This window comes from Helicoverpa armigera, chromosome 30, assembly GCF_030705265.1.
Source record: "Helicoverpa armigera isolate CAAS_96S chromosome 30, ASM3070526v1, whole genome shotgun sequence".
In the NCBI taxonomy this organism is placed as follows: Eukaryota; Metazoa; Arthropoda; class Insecta; order Lepidoptera; family Noctuidae; genus Helicoverpa; species Helicoverpa armigera.
Genome location: NC_087149.1, coordinates 4548623 through 4571081, shown reverse-complemented (window position 1 = coordinate 4571081; position 22459 = coordinate 4548623). Strand labels below are relative to the sequence as shown.

At 40.5% G+C, this 22459-nt stretch overlaps 1 protein-coding gene across 1 annotated transcript in view; it reads left to right on the top strand.

Annotated features, from left to right (window-relative positions):
- LOC110382123 (glutamate receptor ionotropic, kainate 2) overlaps window positions 1-22459 on the top strand; it is a 34536-nt gene that overhangs the window by 4624 nt on the left and 7453 nt on the right. The window contains exons 2-13 of the mRNA XM_064042904.1: window positions 7532-7642; window positions 8597-8758; window positions 12599-12733; window positions 13170-13292; window positions 13760-13926; window positions 14202-14255; window positions 14367-14528; window positions 15649-15792; window positions 16702-16914; window positions 17556-17759; window positions 19244-19348; window positions 19729-19865. Coding sequence (XP_063898974.1) covers window positions 7570-7642; window positions 8597-8758; window positions 12599-12733; window positions 13170-13292; window positions 13760-13926; window positions 14202-14255; window positions 14367-14528; window positions 15649-15792; window positions 16702-16914; window positions 17556-17759; window positions 19244-19348; window positions 19729-19865 — 1679 coding nt within the window. The 5' untranslated portion in view covers window positions 7532-7569. The remainder of the gene's footprint in view (window positions 1-7531; window positions 7643-8596; window positions 8759-12598; window positions 12734-13169; window positions 13293-13759; window positions 13927-14201; window positions 14256-14366; window positions 14529-15648; window positions 15793-16701; window positions 16915-17555; window positions 17760-19243; window positions 19349-19728; window positions 19866-22459) is intronic.

Sequence of the window (22459 nt, the reverse complement as noted above, 5' to 3'; positions counted from 1 at the left end):
GTTTCCGTATTACTTAAATAAGGACTGTAGCTAGAATATATTTACTTGGCCAAGTAACAGGCTCGTCGATTGATCATAAGGTTAAGCAACGCTTGGATGGGAGACCATCCTGAATCCTGACGAGTTTCAAAGGCAAATTACATTGGTCGGTGTCATTTGAACATCTTTGGCAGTCGTTACCAGAAAGCCAGTCAGTTAGGAAGCCAGAAAGACTATTAACCAGTCTTACCAAGGGGATATCAGGTTGCCCAGGTATCTGGCTTGAGAAGATCAGATAGGCAGTCACTGCATGTAAATGCACGTTACTCGTGTCGGATTGCCTTTCCATAGGGCTATGAAAGTGAAGGAATAGAGAGTGCACCTGTGTCTGCAAAAATGCTTGTACACTATAATATGGCATGCGCAACTGACTGACCTCCTTATATGAGAACAGGCACCATGGCCGACAAAAGTATAACTCACTTTTAGACCTGAAAAGACCACAGTCTACTGACCAGAACAAATATCATCGACACTGTCTCCATGCTTTTTCAGACGTGTAGCGCATAATTCTTGGGACAGCGTGAAAATCAGTTAGGAAAAGGCTAGGCAGACGATGATGATGATGAATACCAGTTACTAGAACACGGAAACGTTATTCCTAACACAGGATTATTTAAAAACAAGTGAACCAGCGCTCGTTGATTAGTGCGTTAATAAAAGTAATGTAATTCTATACCTCCTTTCTATGGTTTCTGGACAAAATTGTGTAGCGGCTAACTAGTAGGGCACGGTGTAATAGATATTAAAACCTATGGTTTGATGGGGGAAGTGGATTAAATACCGGTTCTTTTTAAGTTGGGAAATGTTAGGACAGACTTTTGGGCCGATATTCAGCCATCAGGTATTCTTGAAAATCAGCCATCTGTGCAAAAGTCTAGACGGGATCTTTTTCCATCTATGTTATGTTGGGGTCAGCTGCCAGTCTAACCAGATGCAGCTGAGTACCAGTGTACTATATAGAGTAACTGCGTATCTAATGTCTACAAAGCTACCCGGGCACCTTGAGAATGCGTCTCAAGGGATTTCCCGCACCCGGATAAAAACTAGCCTATGTTTATTCTCTTCCAGACCAGAGATTCCAGAGATTCCAGATTCCAGACTATCAATCATCATCATCATCATCAGCCTATCGCAGTCCACTGCTGGACATAGGCCTCTCCAAGTGCACGCCACTGAGATCGATTTTCGGCTTCTCGCATCCAGCTCCTGCCAGCCGTCTTGTGCAAGTCAAGATTCCAGACTATCAGTGATAGTCTGGAATCTGGAATCTACTAAACTGCATTTAAATTGAATCAGTCGTTTTGGCGTAAAAGCCACACAAACTGACAGAGTTACTTTCGCATTTACAATATTAGGTAACGTTCAAAAGAGCTATCGGAACCCCAAAAAGTTGATGAAAACTTTGTTTATTTTAATCATTCCGTATTACCATTCAATATTGTGGAGGAAAAGTTGAGCTTTCGTCATAATTCAAGGAAACTAATTTAGAAGTGATTTACATTGCTCAAACTGTGTTCCAATTTAATTGCTACCACATTTTGTCGGGGTTCCGTAATTTAAGTTGTATAAGGAACCCTTAGAAAATTGTTTGGTCTGTCTGTCTGGAGTCTAGGGATTGATATAAATTATACTTATTCTAGGAAACTTTCCTGCCTGTGTAGCCTTTTCTCAACTGTATAAAGGTCAGCTTCGAGTCTTACCGGATGCAGCTGAGTACCAGTGTTTTACATGGAGCGACTGCCTATCTGGGCTCTCAGCCCAATTACATGGGCAACCCTATACTTCTCGGCATGACTATTTGTCAGGCTTTCTGGCTACTGACTATCTTAACGACTACCAAAGATGTTCATATGATAGCCGGGCGGGACCCACTTTAACGTGCAATCCGAAACACAGTGAAATTCGTCATGATAAGATGACCCATACTCTATTCCATCCCATCCTTTATATTCATTTGAAGAATTACTTACAGCGTACAGACTCTTATTTCAGTGAACTCATTTAAAAAATTGGTATCTTTATCACTGTCTGTCAGAAGGAAGATTTGTGAGCCAGCCAGAAGCCTGTTCATCCATAACGCATATATAGAAAATATGCTTCATACCTTCCCCAGAGTATAAGCTAGCTATTGTAAATTCATCCAGCCTTTTCCCCTAAGAAACAGAGAAACAGCGCTTCCGAATATATTTATAAAAATATCGTAAGCTACAATGCAATAAACAAAATGAAACGTCAAACATTTTACATTAAATATATCCACAAGAGATTCATACACTTGCAACTTAGATAATTCAACCAACTGGATACACTAACTACACAAATCTTCAATTTATGCTTGGGACAAGCAGTGGCGTAGCGTGGGGGGGGCAGGGGGGGCAAATTCCCCGGGCGGCAGCTTTTAGGGGGCGGCAAAATTTACACAATTAAAAAAAATTGTCCGCAACTACATAAAACTGTCTAACAATAACAAAACATTAAACAAGAAAGTTGAAACTTGTTAAACTTAAAATTAATTATTGTCAGTTACTTAAAACACACGTTGTAGTGTCACGTGTGTTGTAGTTTTACGTAATTTTGGTTTTGAATCTTAAATAAAAAATAATTAAAATTTCGCGCTCGCTTCGCTCGCGTATTCAGAAACTGTATGCCCTTATTTTTGCATCTGTCAACAAACAAAATGTTAAGTACGTTTGGGCTAAATTTTACGTAATTTTTGGTTTAAGTCCGATAAAAATTTCGCGCTCGCTTCGCTCGCGTATTCACAAACGATATGCCATTATTTTTGCACCTGTCAACAAACAAAAAGTTAAGTAAGTACGTTTGGGCTAAATTTTACGTAATTTTTGTTTTAAGTCCGATAAAAATTTTGCGCTCGCTTCGCTCGCGTGTTCAAAAACATTGTGCCCTTATTTTTGCATCTGTCAACAAAGAAAAAGTTAAGTACCTTTGGGCTAAATTTTACGTAATATTTGGTTTAGGGCCGATAAAAATTTCGCGCTCGCTTCGCTCGCGCATTCGGAACTTTAGAACCTCCGAGAATTCAACTAACAAAGATATGAAAGAAAAGTCTACTTGAGAACCTCCCCCTTCTGCCGGGGCTGCGGGTTGTTCGCAAGAGTTACCGCGGCTCTGGAACATAAAAGGCCTACGACGGAATATGACGGTTTTTAGTCAGTAAGAGTCTGATACTCCCGCACTGCTGCTAACCCACAGCGGGAAGGGTCATTTGATGATTTTTAACGTCGATACAAAAAAAACCCTTTTTTTGAAGTCGGTTAAAAATGACAAACGGCCAGTAACACTTGTTAAAAAATACACGGGAAGGGGCGGCAAAATCGACAACTGCCCCGGGCGGCAGATACCCACGCTACGCCACTGGGACAACGCCATAAATAGTGTCACCTTCAGATGCTGAATATCTTCAAAACTACAAGGGTACCAATGGGTAGCAACTAATGGTAGCTGGTAGCAATTAGGCAGCAACACTCTATATGTAATTCGAGAGGATCGGTTAGGAGTTACAGCGATCCTGACGCGGAGGCATTTTCGATCACATCGTTATGCACGCTCACGACTAAATTGTCGTTTCTTTGGCATAAGAGCCGGCACGACTAGCGTATCCAGCTAGTTTAATGCTCTGATAGCGAGTTTTATGAGTACCAGGACACCGCATACTAAACAGTCAGCCAACAGTTGTCCTTATGACTTTTTTAAAAGAAAATTTGGATTCCAATCAAAGTTTTCAGTCGGTCTGATACCGGTTAAATACCTGGTCCCTGTAATGTGCGTACTACCATCCATCTTCATAATGATTTATGAGCCCAAACAAACTGTCGGCCGACTAAAAGTTTTCAGTGTGCGCTTAGACCACGGAGTAAAGAAAGATGAGAGGAGATGCCATAATAGTTCAGGGGCCTTCTTGTAGGTCAAGCAACGTATGGTTGACGTGATCAGTTACTTATATTAACGAGATATTCGGATTCCTTGTCAAATCAAAACCAATCTGTCAAAGATTAGTCTGGATTAATTTTATTTTGAAAATAATAGGGTGGTTCCGTAGAAGGTGTGTAAGTCAAGATATTAACGTTCCCAGTCCTCTGAACACCCGCATGTTGTCGCGCTACTTTCTTAGTAGATATTGCGTTATGACATCTCCGCTAGTCATTTTGTTCTCCATGGCTTAGACTTACAATAAACTGGAGCTCCTAGTATTATCATTGTGGGGGATATAAATATTAATCTGCTATTGTGAGGAGCAGTTCGCGTGAAAATATGCAAGCGTCGACCCTACAATTATGTTCGTGACATACGGACGGAAAAGTGGGACGATTTGTTGGGTGATTTGTTTGTTGGGTGAGAAAGATATATCTTAATAATAGAGGTATTATATACGAACGTCTGTCTGTTGCGCTTTCACGCCAAGACTACTGAAATTACTTACATTTATTTTGGTATACAGTTTTGAGACTGAGAAAGACCATAGACTACTTTTATCAGGGTGCGGGTAGAAGTTTTTCTGTAACTACTAGTCAAGCAATCAATCCAATTCCAATTCCTCGCTTTACCTCTGTCTCTCCAACCCATCCAAATTCATACTTAACACAGTTTTTGTAGCATATGTTTCACACTTTCTAAACACCCTGAACTGTCATTTTCACTGGAGATTCTTTCAAGCTACCTCTTTCATACTCATTACTTCACCATACATCCATCTCAACATTCTCATATCTGCTTCATATACTAAGACCTATTTAACTATAACGATAACCAAACCATAACCAGCCGTATACTAGCCGCCCATTGGTCAAATCGGCGATTTAACAACTGAAAATAGTTCTGTAATCATTATAGCTAAACTAGCTTCCGCCCGCGGCTTCGCCCGCGAAGAGCTCGGTTATATCGCGTTTTCAAGAGGATTCTTCAAAAGTCCGGGATAAAAACTATCCTATGTTCTTTCTCAAGGTCAACTCTATCTCTGTACCAAATTTTATTAAAATCAGTTCAGCGGTTTAGACGTGAAGACAGACAGACAGAGTTACTTTCGCATTTATAATATTAGTAGGGATGGTGCATCTCACCGTAAGAAAATATAACATTTTAACCAATCAATTTTTAATCTGTCGACTGAACTGAAACTTTTTCTTCGTTTTAATTTTATTGAGCATCTGCCTCAAAGCGTGTCGACATGAAATGATGAATTTAATTTTTACTCATTTCCCTTCAGAGGGTTTTCAGTGAGGATGTACGGTAATTGATACGGTGAAAGGGAGATTTTACGATCTTTGAGCTTTAAGAGGTAGATTACGATGAGTTATTTTTGCTATAGTGTGTGCAGATTTTTTAATGGTTTTAAAATTGAATCATATGGGATCATTTATTTTGTAAGTGGGAATTTTAAGAACGCTCCGGCCGGCTTTTTATAACTGACTGTTTCTGAGAAGAAGTACCGAAACGAATTTAAGGTTCGTATAGTCGCTTTTAAAGCCCGAACAATGTCATAAATATAAAATGATTAGCCTACGCTCGCAGTTTCACCCGTGTCCCGTGAAAACTACTGCCCGTACCGAAGATAAAATAGCCTATGTTACTCGGAAAGAGTGCACTTTCTAACAGTAAACTATATTTTTTCAAATCTGTCTCGGAGACTTTAGGCTACAAACAAAATAATGTTTCCTCGTTAATCTATGATTATATTAGTATAGATCCTTGGCGGTCGTTACGGGTAGTCAGAAACCAGTTAGTCTGACACCAGTAGACAAGGGTATTGGGTTGCCCGGGTAACTGGGTTCGGGAAGTCAGATAGGGCAGTCGCTCCTTGTAAAGCGCTGGTACTCAGCTACATCCGGTTAGACTGGAAGCCGACCCCAAAATAGTTGGAAAAAGGCTCGGATGAGAGGATTATATTAGTATAGATTTAGGTACGTTTGCCAATCTAACCATCTGTATGTACACAACTTCACACACACAAACACATCTAACCTTAATATGCGTGTAGGTGTGAAGTGCGTGCGAAAGGCCCCAGCTATTTCATGAATTTATTCGGCATACCGTTAGGGGACAAATGTATTACTACGGCAGAGCGGCATGGTTATAGTCCTGCAAATGAACTGGGGGTTTGTAGAGCTAGGGTTTTACTCCAGACTTTGTTTGAGTGGTCTCCTTCTTCTTTCTCCTGCCCTGTTCCCAATTTTACTTGGGGTCGGCGCAATATGTCATTCTCTTCCATTTTCACCTGTCACTCGTCATACTGACACTGACTCCCTTCCTATTCATATCATCTTGAGTGGTCTGAGAGTTAGGAAACTAAAATATGTATTCTTCTTCTTTCGTGTCGATGACATGTCTTATAGTAAGACTACACTTTGTCAGCCCAATATGCCGCCACAGCGAGAGCAAGGCCGGACGCGCTCAGGTACTTCCGCGAGTAAGTTTCAGGGTACAGTGTACATGCGATGAGGTGGGACATGGTCTGCATATCAGCCTTGCACTCGCACCCAAGGTCCGCCCCGTATATTTCGTAATATGTATTATGAATAGGGGACAAATGTATTACTACGGCATAACGGCACAACGGCAGAACGGCGGTTATAGTCCTGCAAATGAACTGTGGGTTGGATGAGCTAGGTTTTACTCTAGACTTTGTTATGGTGGTCTGAGATTAAAAGGGTTTTGTAAACTAAAATATTATGAATTTAAAATACTGGCTATTTCTTGTTTTCTATTTCCACCACACTCATATAAGAGTAGCCTACTTCTACCACTCGGACATAGTTTACTTCCCAATAGAAAAATAAATATCTTATAGACATACAGATTTATGTATAACATCTTACACCTTTTTCATACTAGCGGATTTTCCGCGCGTAGCGAAACTGGACATTCTGAGCAGCAAAGGCGCTCGGTTTTAAAAGTCATCTTTCGAACCGGTAGTAGTCAATTGTTTACAATGCTCTATGCCGTCCGTAAGAATGATTCGAGCGTGGTCGAACTCGAGCGGAAAACCCGCTGTTGTAGAAACGCACATAAATGCCTACTCAAATGGAGCATTACGTTCCTTATACATATTAACTACACTAAGGCCCAAGTTTAGTGACAACGTAAACGTCAGTTTTCTTAAATCACTACGAATTTTATCGTTCAACTAGCTTCTGCCAGCGGTTTCACCCTCAATCCGTGGGAACCACTTCCCGTACCGGGATAAAAAGTACCCTCTAGCCTTCCTCGATAAATGGGCTATCTAACACTGAAATAATTTTTCTAATCGGACCAGCAGTTCCTGAGATAAGCGCGTTCAAGCAAACAAACAAACAAACTCTTCAGCTTTATAATATTAATATAGATTTTCAAAGTTTTAATAAGAAAAACGGGCGTTTATGCTTTAGATGAATTTGGGCATCAGGACTTTCTTTTACATATATTATTATTTAACTTTTTATTATTATTTTATACAGTCTTCGCAAGTAAAGTTCTGAGTGTTGCTTGTCTGCAGGTGGTGAGGGTATCGTCAAGGGCTGATGATGAGGCACGATGTGGCCAGGGTGGCGCTGGGTCGTGCTCATGGTGAACGCTGTCGCTGCGCTGTCTCCGGTGGTTAAAATAGGTCAGTATTTACCTATTCTTATGATGATGATGATATTGTCCTCCTAGCCGATTCTCGGCTACGGCTGTTCTCATGTAAAGAGATTAGCCAACTGCGCAGGACATAATTATAGTGCACATTTGCGCAAACACAAGTGCACTTACTATTCCTTCACTCTCATAGCTCGATGGGACGGCAATCCGACACGACCGGGCAGAGATCAGGCGCAGGACCGACATTGACGAGGACACGTTACGGGTAGTCAGAAGCCAGTGAGTCTGGCGGGGTGATCGTATCGTCAAGGGCTGATGATGAGGCACGATGTGGCCAGGGTGGCGCTGGGTCGTGCTCATGGTGAACGCTGTCGCTGCTCTGTCTCCGGTGGTTAAAATAGGTCAGTATTTATTTATAATTTGGGTTTTACATCTTTAGAATAGATCAAAGGGTTTAAAAATGTTGATGGCGTGGTTGACATCGCATTGGCTTCTGTGCTGGTGGTGAGTTTGATCAACAGGACAACTTCTTCATTTTAGCGTGCCGTTGTTGATTTTGTGTATGAACTTATTGTGGTTATTTTTTTATTGATTTAATATACATATAATTCTTAATTCTATTTGTTTGAACTTAGGTGTGTTGATTTCTTGAAGAGTTATATGTAGAATGATATAATTTCTGTACTTCCTACTATGTTTATAGGGTAGTAAATTTGTTATGATAACAAAGTGATATGAGGATTGTGTTAAACGATCGTTATTTCCTTTTTATTCAGACATCAAAACGTAGGTATATAGAACATTTTCTTTTGCAATTTACACAGATATTACTACCTAAGTTACTCCACCTAGTCATCCCTTCTTCCCATTAGGATGATCAGGGCATTTTCCATCTCTATCCCGTAGAACTTAAACCCTCTTTTCCCAACTAGTTTTCTTCAATCTTAACAGTTATTACAACACAACTTATTCTAAATTCCAGGTGCAGTATTCACGGAAGACGCTCGAGGAGGCAGCACGGAGCTGGCCTTCAAGTACGCAGTCTACCGTATCAACAAGGAACGTCTACTTCTGCCCAACAGTACTCTAGTTTACGATATACAGTACACGCCTTCTAGAGACACCTTCAAGACTTATAAGAAAGGTTAGTTGTAACTTATGTTATTCCATGGTTGTTATCAACCATGGAATAAGATAGCAGAGATACGATAACGCAGGTAGGTCAGGCGCCTTCTTCTAGGTCAAATTCATGCGGTGAGCATGATAAGAACGATCAGTTACGAGTGAAATAACGAGTCGAAATCCGGTCAACGATTTTTGGTACTACAGAAAATGGTTGGGTTTATAAGTCTATCTCGTCCACGGCTCACCCGTGATTTTATACTCCATTTGAGTATGCACATATTTAAAGGTAAACAATCGTGATGAGACTTTTTATAAAAATACATAATAGAATAGAATTTAATTAATAACTACAGCTTAAAATAATAATTCAATTACTTTTTTTGGAGTTTTTAGTACATTGATTGTTAGATGCACGGTTATAAATATCAATTTTATTTAAAAACCAGTTTTTAATTTTTAAATAAAATACTTATTTATCAGGATTGTTACCTTATTTAAGTGTGTACTCCAATGGAGTATAAAAATAAATAGAATTTTGATATTCAAGTAAACTTCATCTCGTCTCCGCCCACTTAGAATATCCCCGAGGGAAGAAATTCTGTTGGTAGTTTAAAATCTTCTCCGTTCCGCTGTTTTGGCGGAGTTACTTTTTAAAAGAGTGTCTATGGAGTTTCTTGCCGGCTCTTCTCCATGAGGCCAACTTTTTGGAACCGTGCAATTAATTTGACGTTTCATAAGAGCCTGCAAAGGCCTATTTGAAATAAAAACAATTTGATTTTGATTTTGAGTCGGGGTCTCAATCATCAACAGTCTATGATGAAAATGATACCTATATAATGTCAACGGAAAGGTACCTATACCTAAATAATAAATCTTAAAAGTTTGTTTGTTTATTATGGCGCTAATTTCAACGAGCTATCAAATATCTAATTTGAAAAATCTTACCGTGTTAGATAGCCCATTCATCGAAAAAGGCTATAAGCTACTTTTTTATCAGAATACGTGAAGTAATTCTCACAAAACGCTGGTAAAGCCGCTAGCAGTAGTCAGTCTAAAACAAAGGCGTCAATTTAAAACCGCATACATTTTTTTTCAAAATGAATTCTCACCTCGTGAACAACAGTTTACCGGTAATAATGGACCAAAAAGTTTTTATTCAACCACCCGCCCGGTTGCAGAGTATCCTTCAACCGTCACATCCGGTGTCGCGGTTACGGCCGCCATATTGCATTTCCCGTAACAGTTTTGCAATTCGAAATGTTTGAAAATGTTTCGGTGTTTTGTAATAATGGTGGATTTTTTTCTTTGTTTTATTGCTTTAGTTTTGAGGTACGGTATTTAATTTTCTAGTTGGGAAAAATATTTTTTTAAACGATGTTAAAGTAATAAAGTGTAGGTTAATAACAATGTAGGTTCACGCCAATCAATATAATGTAAGTAATCCCTACTATAATATTATAAATGTGAAACTAAGTAACTCTGTCTGTCTGTCTGTTACGCTTTCACGTCTAAATCACTCAACTGATTTTAATAAAATTTGGTACAGAGATAGAGTTGACCTTGAGGAAAAACATAGGTTAGTTTTTATCCCGGACTTTTGAAGAATTCTCTTGGAAACTCGATATAACCGAACTCAACGCGGGCGAAGCCGCGGGCGGAAGCCAGTTCGTAAAATAAAACACGTTTTCCTTATATTGGAAACATTTAAGAATTCAAAATTAACTTATACGAACGAAAGCGCTATTCTATTTCTGTCACACTTCCGTTACTGTGATAAAAATACTTTTAAGAAGAACTTGAGTATTTCGAGATAAAATCTATCGGAATTATAATGAAAAATAACTCACGAACGATATTCATGAACATTTCCGAAGACCTTTTCACTTTCATATTTCAAAATAGGTAGGTATGTGCAAAACATATTTCTTCATATCTATTCTTCTTCTAACTCATTATATTTCATCATCATCATCATCATCTCAGCCATAAGACGTCCACTGCTGAACATAGGCCTCCCCCTTAGATCTCCACAGATACCTGTTGGAGGCGACCTGCATCCAGCGACTTCCGGCGACCTTTATAATGTCGTCTGTCCACCTTGTTGGTGGACGTCCTACGCTGCGCTTGCTAGTCCGTGGTCTCCACTCCAGCACTTTGCATTATATTTCAGCGTGTGCACAAATCCAGTCAGGCTCATTTCTGGGCAACACTTTTAGCACATTCTATAAGTACTCTTAATTTATCCCAACAAAAACACATAGGGAGAAGGGCAGGCATTTTGTGGGACTATGTAATATTTTACTTTCGAAAGGTATTGATTTTCAGCCTAGTTAACCGACCTCAAAAATAATGCTAGCTAGAAAAACATGTCGGAAGTAGAGGAGGGCTTTTGTGAATTTATGTTAGTATTTGACATCCAAAAGGTGACCATTTTCAGTCTTTTTAACCAACTTCAAAATAGGAGGTTCTCTGTCTTTTCAAGCAAATACTTTTTGATGTATATTATTCTGAGCTGGCTAGCATATTATGTTGAAGCGTGTTCTCTCTCCGGTGGTGTCGGATTGTCGTCCCATCGGGTTATGAGAGTGAAGGAATAGTGAGTGCACCTGTGTCTGCGCAAATGCTCGTGCACTATAATATGTCCTGCGCAGCTGGCTGATCTCCATATATGAGAACAGCCGCCGCGCCGTAGCCGATAACACTGGTCAACCTAAAAAAAAAAATTTTTTTTTGCGCATGGATTTTATTTACCTATTATATTTTTATAATATAAGTAAATATATATATAAAAGTGAAATAAAAGGTTAGAAATATTTGCTTTTACAGAAGTTATCGGGACTCGAATATTTTTTATTAACAAATAAAAAATAGTGAGCAAAGACCGAATTAAGGCGGGCCCGCAAATCAAAAATCTTCAAGTCCCTATAACTTCTTAAAAAGCAAATATTTCCATTTTGCTATCTCATTTTTTAATATATGTCGGAGCGAACATCAGGATGGCACTATTGTCCGACATCAGCTAGGGTAATCGGATAAAGAGATAACTCCAAAAGAACTCAAATTAGTCACAACAAAAGACAGCCCCCAAAACGCCCACCCTTCACCACTTCCTATATGTTTTTGCTGGGAAGAAGAATTGGCGCAACAAACTCCCCAGCAACACATGTCTGTCTGTTAGGTTGTGTCCAAGCAAATGCTTGTGCACTATAATATGTCCTGCGCAGTTGGCTGATCTCCTTATATGAGAACAGCCGCCGTAGCCGATAATTGGCTAGGAGGACAAAAATCAAAATCAAAAATCATTTATTCAAACTTGGCTGTAAGACAGCACTTTTTGAACGTCAGGAATTTACATAAGACAGCCCCCAAAACGCCCACCCTTCACCACTACCTATGTGCTTTTGCTGGGAAGAAGAAGTGGCGCAACAAACTCCCCAGCAACACATGTCTGTCTGTTAGGTTTTCTGCGCAAATGTTCGCGCACTATAATAATATGTCCTGCGCAGTTGGCTGATCTCCTTACATGAGAACAGCCGCCGTAGCCGATAATTGGCTAGGAGGACAAAAATCTAAAATCATTTATTCAAACTTGGCTGCAAGACAGCACTTTTCGAACGTCAAAAACAAAAGACAGCCCCCAAAATGCCCGCCCTTCACCACTTCCTATGTGTTTTTGCTGGAAAGAAGAAGTGGTGGAACAAACTCCCCAGCAACACATGTCTGTCTGTTAGGTTGTGTCTGCGCAAATGCTTGTGCACTATAATATGTCCTGCGTTGGCTGATCTTCTTATACGAGAACAGCCACCGTAATCAGCAGCCGATAATCGGCTAGGAGGACATCATCATCATCATTTTGCAGCGTGTGCACAGATCCAGTCAGGTGCGGTGGCGCTGGTCAGCGGCGTGGGCCCACTGCTGGGCAACACTTTGCAGCATATGAGCGCCAGCCTGCATGCCCCTCATCTTACTGTTGGACCCTTTGCGCCGGAGAATTGTAAGTACATAAAGCTATTATACTACAGTACTTAAAGCTCCTAAAAGGAGGGTTTCAATTCGAGTGTTTGTACGTTTAGTTTTTGTCGTACTAAGTTCCTGGAAATGTCGTAAAAGTTAGGTTTCTTAAGGATTCATCAGCTGCTTAGCCTTTTCTCAGTTATGTTGAGGTCGGCTTTCAGTCTTATAGGAAACAGCTGCGTACCTGTGTACCATATGAAGCGATTGCCTATCTGACCTACTCAACCCAGTTAACCGCTGCAAGACGATACCTCTTGTTAAGACTGGTTCTTAGACTTTCTGGCTCCTGACTACCCGTAATGACTGCCAAAGAAATGACAGTCGAAACCCACCAATTTATCGTGCCTTCTGGAAAACGGAGTAACTCTTCATAATATATAAGATTATCAATATAATATTTGTATTTTACCTTTCAGTAAACAACACGTTCACAATAAATCTATATCCTCCTAAGGATTTGCTAACGAAAGCCTTCGCAGAGTTCCTCTCGTATCTGAACTGGACCAGAATGGGGGTTATATACGAAGACTATGGATACGGTGAGTTTTATCATTATTGGCTATATATATAGGGTTTTATTTGGTTGAAATATTCACATTAATTTAAAAAATAGTAAAATTTTAATATTATCTAACTTAGTACCTATTATGTGCACTTACTATTAATGATAATATTTACAAAATTGCGTCAAAAAATTCCTCCTCATTGCTGCCCACCGGGAGTGTACCCAAGAGGCTGGCAGCTATATTGGCTATTTTTCTTAAGTAGGAATTAAATTTTGGACGGCCAATGGTCTAATAGCCAAGAGCCTCGACCAACACCTTATGAGGCTCTCGCTGGGCGGCTGGATCAAGGGACTGATTCAGAAGGCAGTACTCCTTGATACGGCGCGTATTGTGAGGAGGTTCCTCGGATCCTGTTCCCGATATCGGTGGCCATAATTTTTTTTAATTTGATTCAAGTATTTTTGTAGAAAAATGAATAAATGATGATTATAATATTTCAGGGGAACTAAACATACTAGACATAGCTAAAGACGGCCGTGACATGTACGCCGTCCGCTGTCGTGACGCCAAGGAGTATAGACGCGGCCTCGCGCTACTGAAGGCGCAGCAAATCGAGCATATTGTCGTCGATACTGATCCTAAGAGGGTCCGACAGTTGGCGAGGGCTGTGAGTAGACTTATCAATGTTCTAGGATCTTTCTTAGCAGTTTTAGCAAAGTGCAGTTGAAGATTAGCAACCCTTGTTTTTGTCTATTGTGCCAAACTGGTTGAAGATTCTAACCAATGAGACCCTGACGCCTGTGTTAAGTTATGAGACCTGCAACCCATATGGCAAAGAGAAAAGTTGCCATTTTAACATTTTAGGAAGCCAGCCGTAAAACACAGCTAAATATGGTTTTATAGTACTGTATCTAATGTTGATTTAATTTCTTTACTTTTCAGATTCTTCAACTACAAATGAACAACGAGAACTACCATTACGTCTTTACATCATTTGTAAGTATCTCATTCTTTCTGTCTCTTGCACACACTTTAAATATTTGTTTTCCATATCTTCAAATACTTTTCAAATTATTCTGAACTTTGAAAATGGTCTTCTCTCGTCAGGACTTCGAGCTATTCGATATGGAAGACTTCTACTACAACAGAGTGAACATGAGTGGCTGGCGACTGGTGGACAGGCACTCCGACAAGGTGAAGGAGTCGCTGCAGGTCATGGAGAAGTTCCATCCTATTGGAGCGTCCATCATCAGCGGCGGTCACATCAAGGTGAGTGCCTGAGTGACTACAGCAGAGTGAACATGAGTGGCTGGCGACTGGTGGACCGGCACTCCGACAAGGTGAAGGAGTCGCTGCAGGTCATGGAGAAGTTCCATCCTATTGGAGCGTCCATCATCAGCGGCGGTCACATCAAGGTGAGTGCCTGAGTGACTACAGCAGAGTGAACATGAGTGGCTGGCGACTGGTGGACAGGCACTCCGACAAGGTGAAGGAGTCGCTGCAGGTCATGGAGAAGTTCCATCCTATTGGAGCGTCCATCATCAGCGGCGGTCACATCAAGGTGAGTGCCTGAGTGACTACAGCAGAGTGAACATGAGTGGCTGGCGACTGGTGGACAGGCACTCCGACAAGGTGAAGGAGTCGCTGCAGGTCATGGAGAAGTTCCATCCTATTGGAGCGTCCATCATCAGCGGCGGTCACATCAAGGTGAGTCATTATTTTCTGATCAGCTCCTAAGACTTTACAGTTTCTTCTTTCACATGTATTTTGATTCAAGATGTCGACTTCTTCAATCCATTATGGATTTTAAGTACTTTTAAATCTTATTTCAAGTTAGTTTACCGTTTTACTTTCTATCATTGTCGAAAACGCGTATTTGTCCATTGCAGGGTTTCAACCTGCTAAGCATTTATTTCTCCAAAATGTGATTGAACTTGATTTTAGTCGAAAATAATATTTTGCACACTCGCAAATACCCATTTACAGACTTCTAAAAAGGAAAAACATGAAAAACTACATATGTCCTCCGATATACTATATAGTTTTTTTGTTTGATCAAAAATAAAATCAAAAGTCATTGATTCAAAGTAGGCTGAAAATTAGCACTTCTCGAACGTCAAATTTACAAAAGACAGCCCCCAAAACGCCTGCCCTTCACCACTTCCTATGTGTTTTTGCTGGGAAGAAGAAGTGGTGGAACAAACTCCACAGCAACACAATTCTGTCTGTATGGTTTGAAGAACCGTATCTCATCCATCCATATCTCAGTCATTTACTAACCGATTTGAACCATTCTTCTTTTAAAACTTAAAAATAATTTTCTAGGTCTAAAACTAAAGAAAATTTTCAAAAATCATCACTTTAAATTTTTAATTTCTCCAACTTCCAGACCGAACCAGCGCTCCTATACGATGCAGTACAAATCCTGTGCCAAGCGCTAGCAATAACTGAAGACATACATCCAGGCAATGTATCCTGTGACAAAGATACGCCATCGCTACACGGGAAGGCTATCTATGATAATATTAATACGGTAAGTTCTATAGTGGAGACCACGCCTCGGCAAGCGTAGTGTAGGACGTCCTCAGGCACGGTGGAGTGATGACTTGCGCAAGACGGCTGGCAGGAGCTGGATGCGAGAAGACGAACATCGATCTCAGTGGCGTGCACTTGGAGAGGCCTTTGTCCAGCAGTGGACTGCGATAGGTTGATGATAATGATGATGATGATGAAGTTTGTCATCATCATCATTATCATCAGATAGTCTAGCGTTGACTGAAGACATACATCCTGGGAATTTGTCCTGTGACAAAGATACGCCGTCGCTACACGGGAAGGCTATCTACGATAATATTAATACGGTAAATTTGTTATCATCATCATTATTACATGATGTAGGTTCACAGACAACAGATACGTTCTTTCACGTACAATAATTTTGAAAGTTAAAAGTGGTTTTTGTCGGTAAAATGGATTCTAGTAGGTGTACTTAGGTATTTCTGGGTCTTTTGTGTTCTGAGATAGGCTTATTTCACTTGCTTTTGAAATTTTTTAATAGTCCTTTTCTTATCTCGAAATGTTTGTGATATGCTTTGAATATCTTTTCAACAAAGTCTTGCATTTACAGACAAAATGATGAAAACTGCTAACATGTATGTAATGTGTGGTCATCACCTATCATCACTAGCTTCTTTGGTCATATATATATCACTAGCTTCTTTGGTCTTTCTCCTTTTCAAATTAATTTTTTCGCAACAATTCTCATTTTTGTTGAAACCTTTTACGACATTTTCATCGAATCACGGCAAAATCACGTAGTTAATATTGATAAATTGTCTCCGCAAATCTAATTTAATTTACAAAAGAACTACGCAATCAAAGTCTCGAATTAAAGAACCAATAAAGAATCTCCAAAAATAAGTCTCTCAACAATTACTTCCAGATCCAAGCCCACGGGCTCACAGGTCCCCTAGAATTCAAGCAAGGTATCCGCAAGAACTTCCACCTGCAGCTCATGAGGCTCACAGGAGGGGAGAAGGGGGGCATGGTGGTCTCCGGCACCTGGTCTCCGGCCGAGGGTCTGGCTATCACAGACCCTGCAGCTTACACGAGGGATCCACCACCTAATGTTACGCTGACGGTTGTCACTGTTGAGGTAAGTTGGGGTCCTTATTTTTTATACTGTTGAAGATTTTGAAAAGGAAGATGTAAAAGAAAATTATCAGTGTGAACTGGTCTGGTTTTATTCAATGTAGGCTGAAAATCAGCACTTTTTGAACGCCAAATAGACTCGCCATAGACTCCCTCATGTACTTACTCCATATACTCCCTTATGTACTTACTTCATATACTCCCTCATGTATGTACTTACCCTATGTACTAACTTATGTACATATTTATTTTCTCCCTTTAACCCGATGGTTGACTGGAAGAGAATGCCTTGCGGCATTAAGTCCGCCAATGTACCAATTTTGTACATAAATAAATGTATTTACTTAATAGATGCACTCACCCCATAAACTCCCTTATGTACTTTCCTCATATACTCCCTTACGTACTGTCCTCATATACTCCCTTATGTACTGTCCTCGTATACTCCTTATGTACTGTCCTCATATACTCCCTTATGTTCTGTCCTCATATACTCCCTTATGTATTATCCTCATATACTCCCTTGTGTACTCTCCCCATATACTCCCTTATGTATTGTCCTCATATACTCCCTTATGTATTGTCCTTATATACACCCTTATGTACTTACCCTATATTTATTTTGGTTTGATTTATTATTTCCAGGAAAAACCCTACGTAATGGTAAAAGAAGGCTGGAATCTCCAAGGTAACGCCCGTTTCGAGGGGTTCTGCATCGACCTCCTCGCCCGGGTGGCGGCCCGGGCCGGCTTCCACTACCGGCTGCGGCTCGTCCCGGATAACATGTATGGAGCCAGGGACCCGGATACTGGACACTGGAATGGGATAGTTAGAGAGCTTATGGATAGAGTAAGTTTATGTTGTTATGTTGCTACAGCCTTTTTATCGTCACACAGCTGGGCTGCGGCCTCCTCTCACACGGAGAAGGATTGAGCATTAATCACCACGCTTGCTCAATGCGGGTTGGTGATTTCAGACTTAATAGTCCAGGTTTCCTCGAGATGTTTTCCTTCGCCTTTTTATCAGCCATTCTTGTCTAAGATATTCTTGGAAAGTACATACAAACTTAGAATAGTTGCATTGGTACTTAGGGTAAGTCTCTATACTCATCATCATCATCATCTCAGCTATAGGACGTCCACTGCTGAACATAGGCCTCCCCCTTAGATCTCCACAGATACCTGTTAGAAGCGACCTGCATCCAGCGTCGACGGCGACCTTTATAAGGTAAAGTCTCTATACTATCTATATTAATATTACTAGCTTCCACTACCGGCTGCGGCTCGTCCCGGATAACATGTACGGAGCTAGAGACCCGGATACCGGTCACTGGAATGGGATAGTTAGAGAGCTTATGGATAGAGTAAGTCTCTATAATATTATCTATATTAATATTACTAGCTTCCACTACCGGCTGCGGCTCGTCCCGGATAACATGTACGGAGCTAGAGACCCGGATACCGGTCACTGGAATGGGATAGTTAGAGAGCTTATGGATAGAGTAAGTCTCTATAATATTATCTATATTAATATTACTAGCTTCCACTACCGGCTGCGGCTCGTCCCGGATAACATGTACGGCGCTAGAGACCCGGATACCGGTCACTGGAATGGGATAGTTAGAGAGCTTATGGATAGGGTAAGTGTTTGTACTATCTATATTAATATTACTAGCTTCCACTACCGGCTGCGACTCGTCCCGGATAACATGTACGGCGCTAGAGACCCGGATACTGGACACTGGAATGGGATAGTTAGAGAGCTTATGGATAGGGTAAGTCCTATATTAATATTACTAGCTTCCACTACCGGCTGCGGCCGGTTGACCGGGATGCACCGATTTATCGTGCCTTCCGAAGAACGGAAGAACAGGTTAGGACGAATGGTCACCCATCCACGGTTCGACCGCGCCAAGCTTTGCTTACTATAGGGTAGTGTCCAGGGTCGAAATAATGAAATAATATTTAGTCCGCTTTTTAGATAATCAAAAAATATTGGATACGTATTTTTTCTTTTTTTAATTAAACATAAAATGACAAAGATAATACACTTCAAAAATTAGGAGTGGGGGCCTTTTACGTCACAGTGTCCTGAAAATTGTAGCAACTTGTGACGTCACACTCAACTTTAACACGCTATATCTTAACAAGTTCTGATCCAATTTAAAAAAGAAAAAATACGTATCGCTTAATTTTGGACAATCTACAAGACGGACTAATTATTATTTTTTAGGAAACTAGCCTATTATGATCGATTCGGTATAAATAAATGGTGATTCAACTACAACATTTTAGTTTAGTCTATCTGATTGATTTTCTGTATTATATTTCCAGAAAGCCGACATAGCAGTAGCGTCGATGACGATCAACTACGCGCGGGAAGCGGTCATAGACTTCACCAAGCCTTTCATGAACCTCGGGATTGGAATACTGTTCAAAGTGAGTATATTCAGTCATCTTTGTTACTCAATTTCACGAAAACGCCTGAATCGATTTGAAAAATTATTTCTTTTTATTTTAATAACAATGGGATTTTAAAGAGTACACTTGCAGTTGGATCCCATTGTCATCAGGTCATAATATGATGATAGAAACCCTGAGAAATCGAAGAAAAGGTTTGGATCATACCAAATGACGACGACAGAAAATCAAATATGTACCTCTATATATGTAGGTATAGCAATTCTGGTAGTTGCTAGCACAGTCCAGACCTGGAAACACCGACTTCTAGAGCCATTTGACAAGTTTTCTCTTTCAGTGTTATGTGAAGTGGGTTTCTATGTTTTTGCCTACTTAAATATCTTCTTTTTCTTCCCCAGGTACCAACCTCCCAGCCGACCCGTCTCTTCAGCTTCCTCAACCCCCTCGCCATAGAGATCTGGCTGTACGTGCTAGCTGCATACATATTAGTATCCTTCACTCTCTTCGTCATGGCTAGGTTCTCGCCTTATGAGTGGTAAGTGGCTTCTTGTATTATTATAGGGTTTTGTGTTTATTCAGTTTATAAACCCCCTCGCCATAGAGATCTGGCTGTACGTGCTAGCTGCATACATATTAGTATCCTTCACTCTCTTCGTCATGGCTAGGTTCTCGCCTTATGAGTGGTAAGTGGCTTCTTGTATTATTATAGGGTTTTTGTGTTTATTCAGTTTATAAACCCCCTCGCCATAGAGATCTGGCTGTACGTGCTAGCTGCATACATATTAGTATCCTTCACTCTCTTCGTCATGGCTAGGTTCTCGCCTTATGAGTGGTAAGTGGCTTCTTGTATTATTATAGGGTTTTGTGTTTATTCAGTTTATAAACCCCCTCGCCATAGAGATCTGGCTGTACGTGCTAGCTGCATACATATTAGTATCCTTCACTCTCTTCGTCATGGCTAGGTTCTCGCCTTATGAGTGGTAAGTGGCTTCTTGTATTATTATAGGGTTTTGTGTTTATTCAGTTTATAAACCCCCTCGCCATAGAGATCTGGCTGTACGTGCTAGCTGCATACATATTAGTATCCTTCACTCTCTTCGTCATGGCTAGGTTCTCGCCTTATGAGTGGTAAGTGGCTTCTTGTATTATTATAGGGTTTTGTGTTTATTCAGTTTATAAACCCCCTCGCCATAGAGATCTGGCTGTACGTGCTAGCTGCATACATATTAGTATCCTTCACTCTCTTCGTCATGGCTAGGTTCTCGCCTTATGAGTGGTAAGTGGCTTCTTGTATTATTATAGGGTTTTGTGTTTATTCAGTTTATAAACCCCTCGCCATAGAGATCTGGCTGTACGTGCTAGCTGCATACATATTAGTATCCTTCACTCTCTTCGTCATGGCTAGGTTCTCGCCTTATGAGTGGTAAGTGGCTTCTTGTATTATTATAGGGTTTTGTGTTTATTCAGTTTATAAACCCCCTCGCCATAGAGATCTGGCTGTACGTGCTAGCTGCATACATATTAGTATCCTTCACTCTCTTCGTCATGGCTAGGTTCTCGCCTTATGAGTGGTAAGTGGCTTCTTGTATTATTATAGGGTTTTGTGTTTATTCAGTTTATAAACCCCTCGCCATAGAGATCTGGCTGTACGTGCTAGCTGCATACATATTAGTATCCTTCACTCTCTTCGTCATGGCTAGGTTCTCGCCTTATGAGTGGTAAGTGGCTTCTTGTATTATTATAGGGTTTTGTGTTTATTCAGTTTATAAACCCCCTCGCCATAGAGATCTGGCTGTACGTGCTAGCTGCATACATATTAGTATCCTTCACTCTCTTCGTCATGGCTAGGTTCTCGCCTTATGAGTGGTAAGTGGCTTCTTGTATTATTATAGGGTTTTGTGTTTATTCAGTTTATAAACCCCTCGCCATAGAGATCTGGCTGTACGTGCTAGCTGCATACATATTAGTATCCTTCACTCTCTTCGTCATGGCTAGGTTCTCGCCTTATGAGTGGTAAGTGGCTTCTTGTATTATTATAGGGTTTTGTGTTTATTCAGTTTATAAACCCCCTCGCCATAGAGATCTGGCTGTACGTGCTAGCTGCATACATATTAGTATCCTTCACTCTCTTCGTCATGGCTAGGTTCTCGCCTTATGAGTGGTAAGTGGCTTCTTGTATTATTATAGGGTTTTGTGTTTATTCAGTTTATAAACCCCTCGCCATAGAGATCTGGCTGTACGTGCTAGCTGCATACATATTAGTATCCTTCACTCTCTTCGTCATGGCTAGGTTCTCGCCTTATGAGTGGTAAGTGGCTTCTTGTATTATTATAGGGTTTTGTGTTTATTCAGTTTATAAACCCCCTCGCCATAGAGATCTGGCTGTACGTGCTAGCTGCATACATATTAGTATCCTTCACTCTCTTCGTCATGGCTAGGTTCTCGCCTTATGAGTGGTAAGTGGCTTCTTGTATTATTATAGGGTTTTTGTGTTTATTCAGTTTATAAACCCCCTCGCCATAGAGATCTGGCTGTACGTGCTAGCTGCATACATATTAGTATCCTTCACTCTCTTCGTCATGGCTAGGTTCTCGCCTTATGAGTGGTAAGTGGCTTCTTGTATTATTATAGGGTTTTTGTGTTTATTCAGTTTATAAACCCCCTCGCCATAGAGATCTGGCTGTACGTGCTAGCTGCATACATATTAGTATCCTTCACTCTCTTCGTCATGGCTAGGTTCTCGCCTTATGAGTGGTAAGTGGCTTCTTGTATTTCTATGTATTATGAGGTCTGAAATGATAAATGGTTTTATTTAGCAAAAAGGTTGAAATTTTTTACAGGCTAGTTTTTCTTTTAAAATGATTTTAATTTGGTATTTCCTATACATGGCTACAACATGCATCGTGTCTGAAATAAGCCGTCCGTCTGTCCGTCAGTCATCAGGCTGTATTTCATGAATAGTTAAATAATTTTTACACAGACCACAAAAATACAAAAAATTAGAATATCTACCTAAATGAATTTTTCGGGAGCTCCCATCCAACAAATGTAATTTTTGGCAATTTCACAGAGACAATCGCATGGCTTCCTTCCTATGCGAGCCTAACCCGCTGTAGACCGGCTTTTACT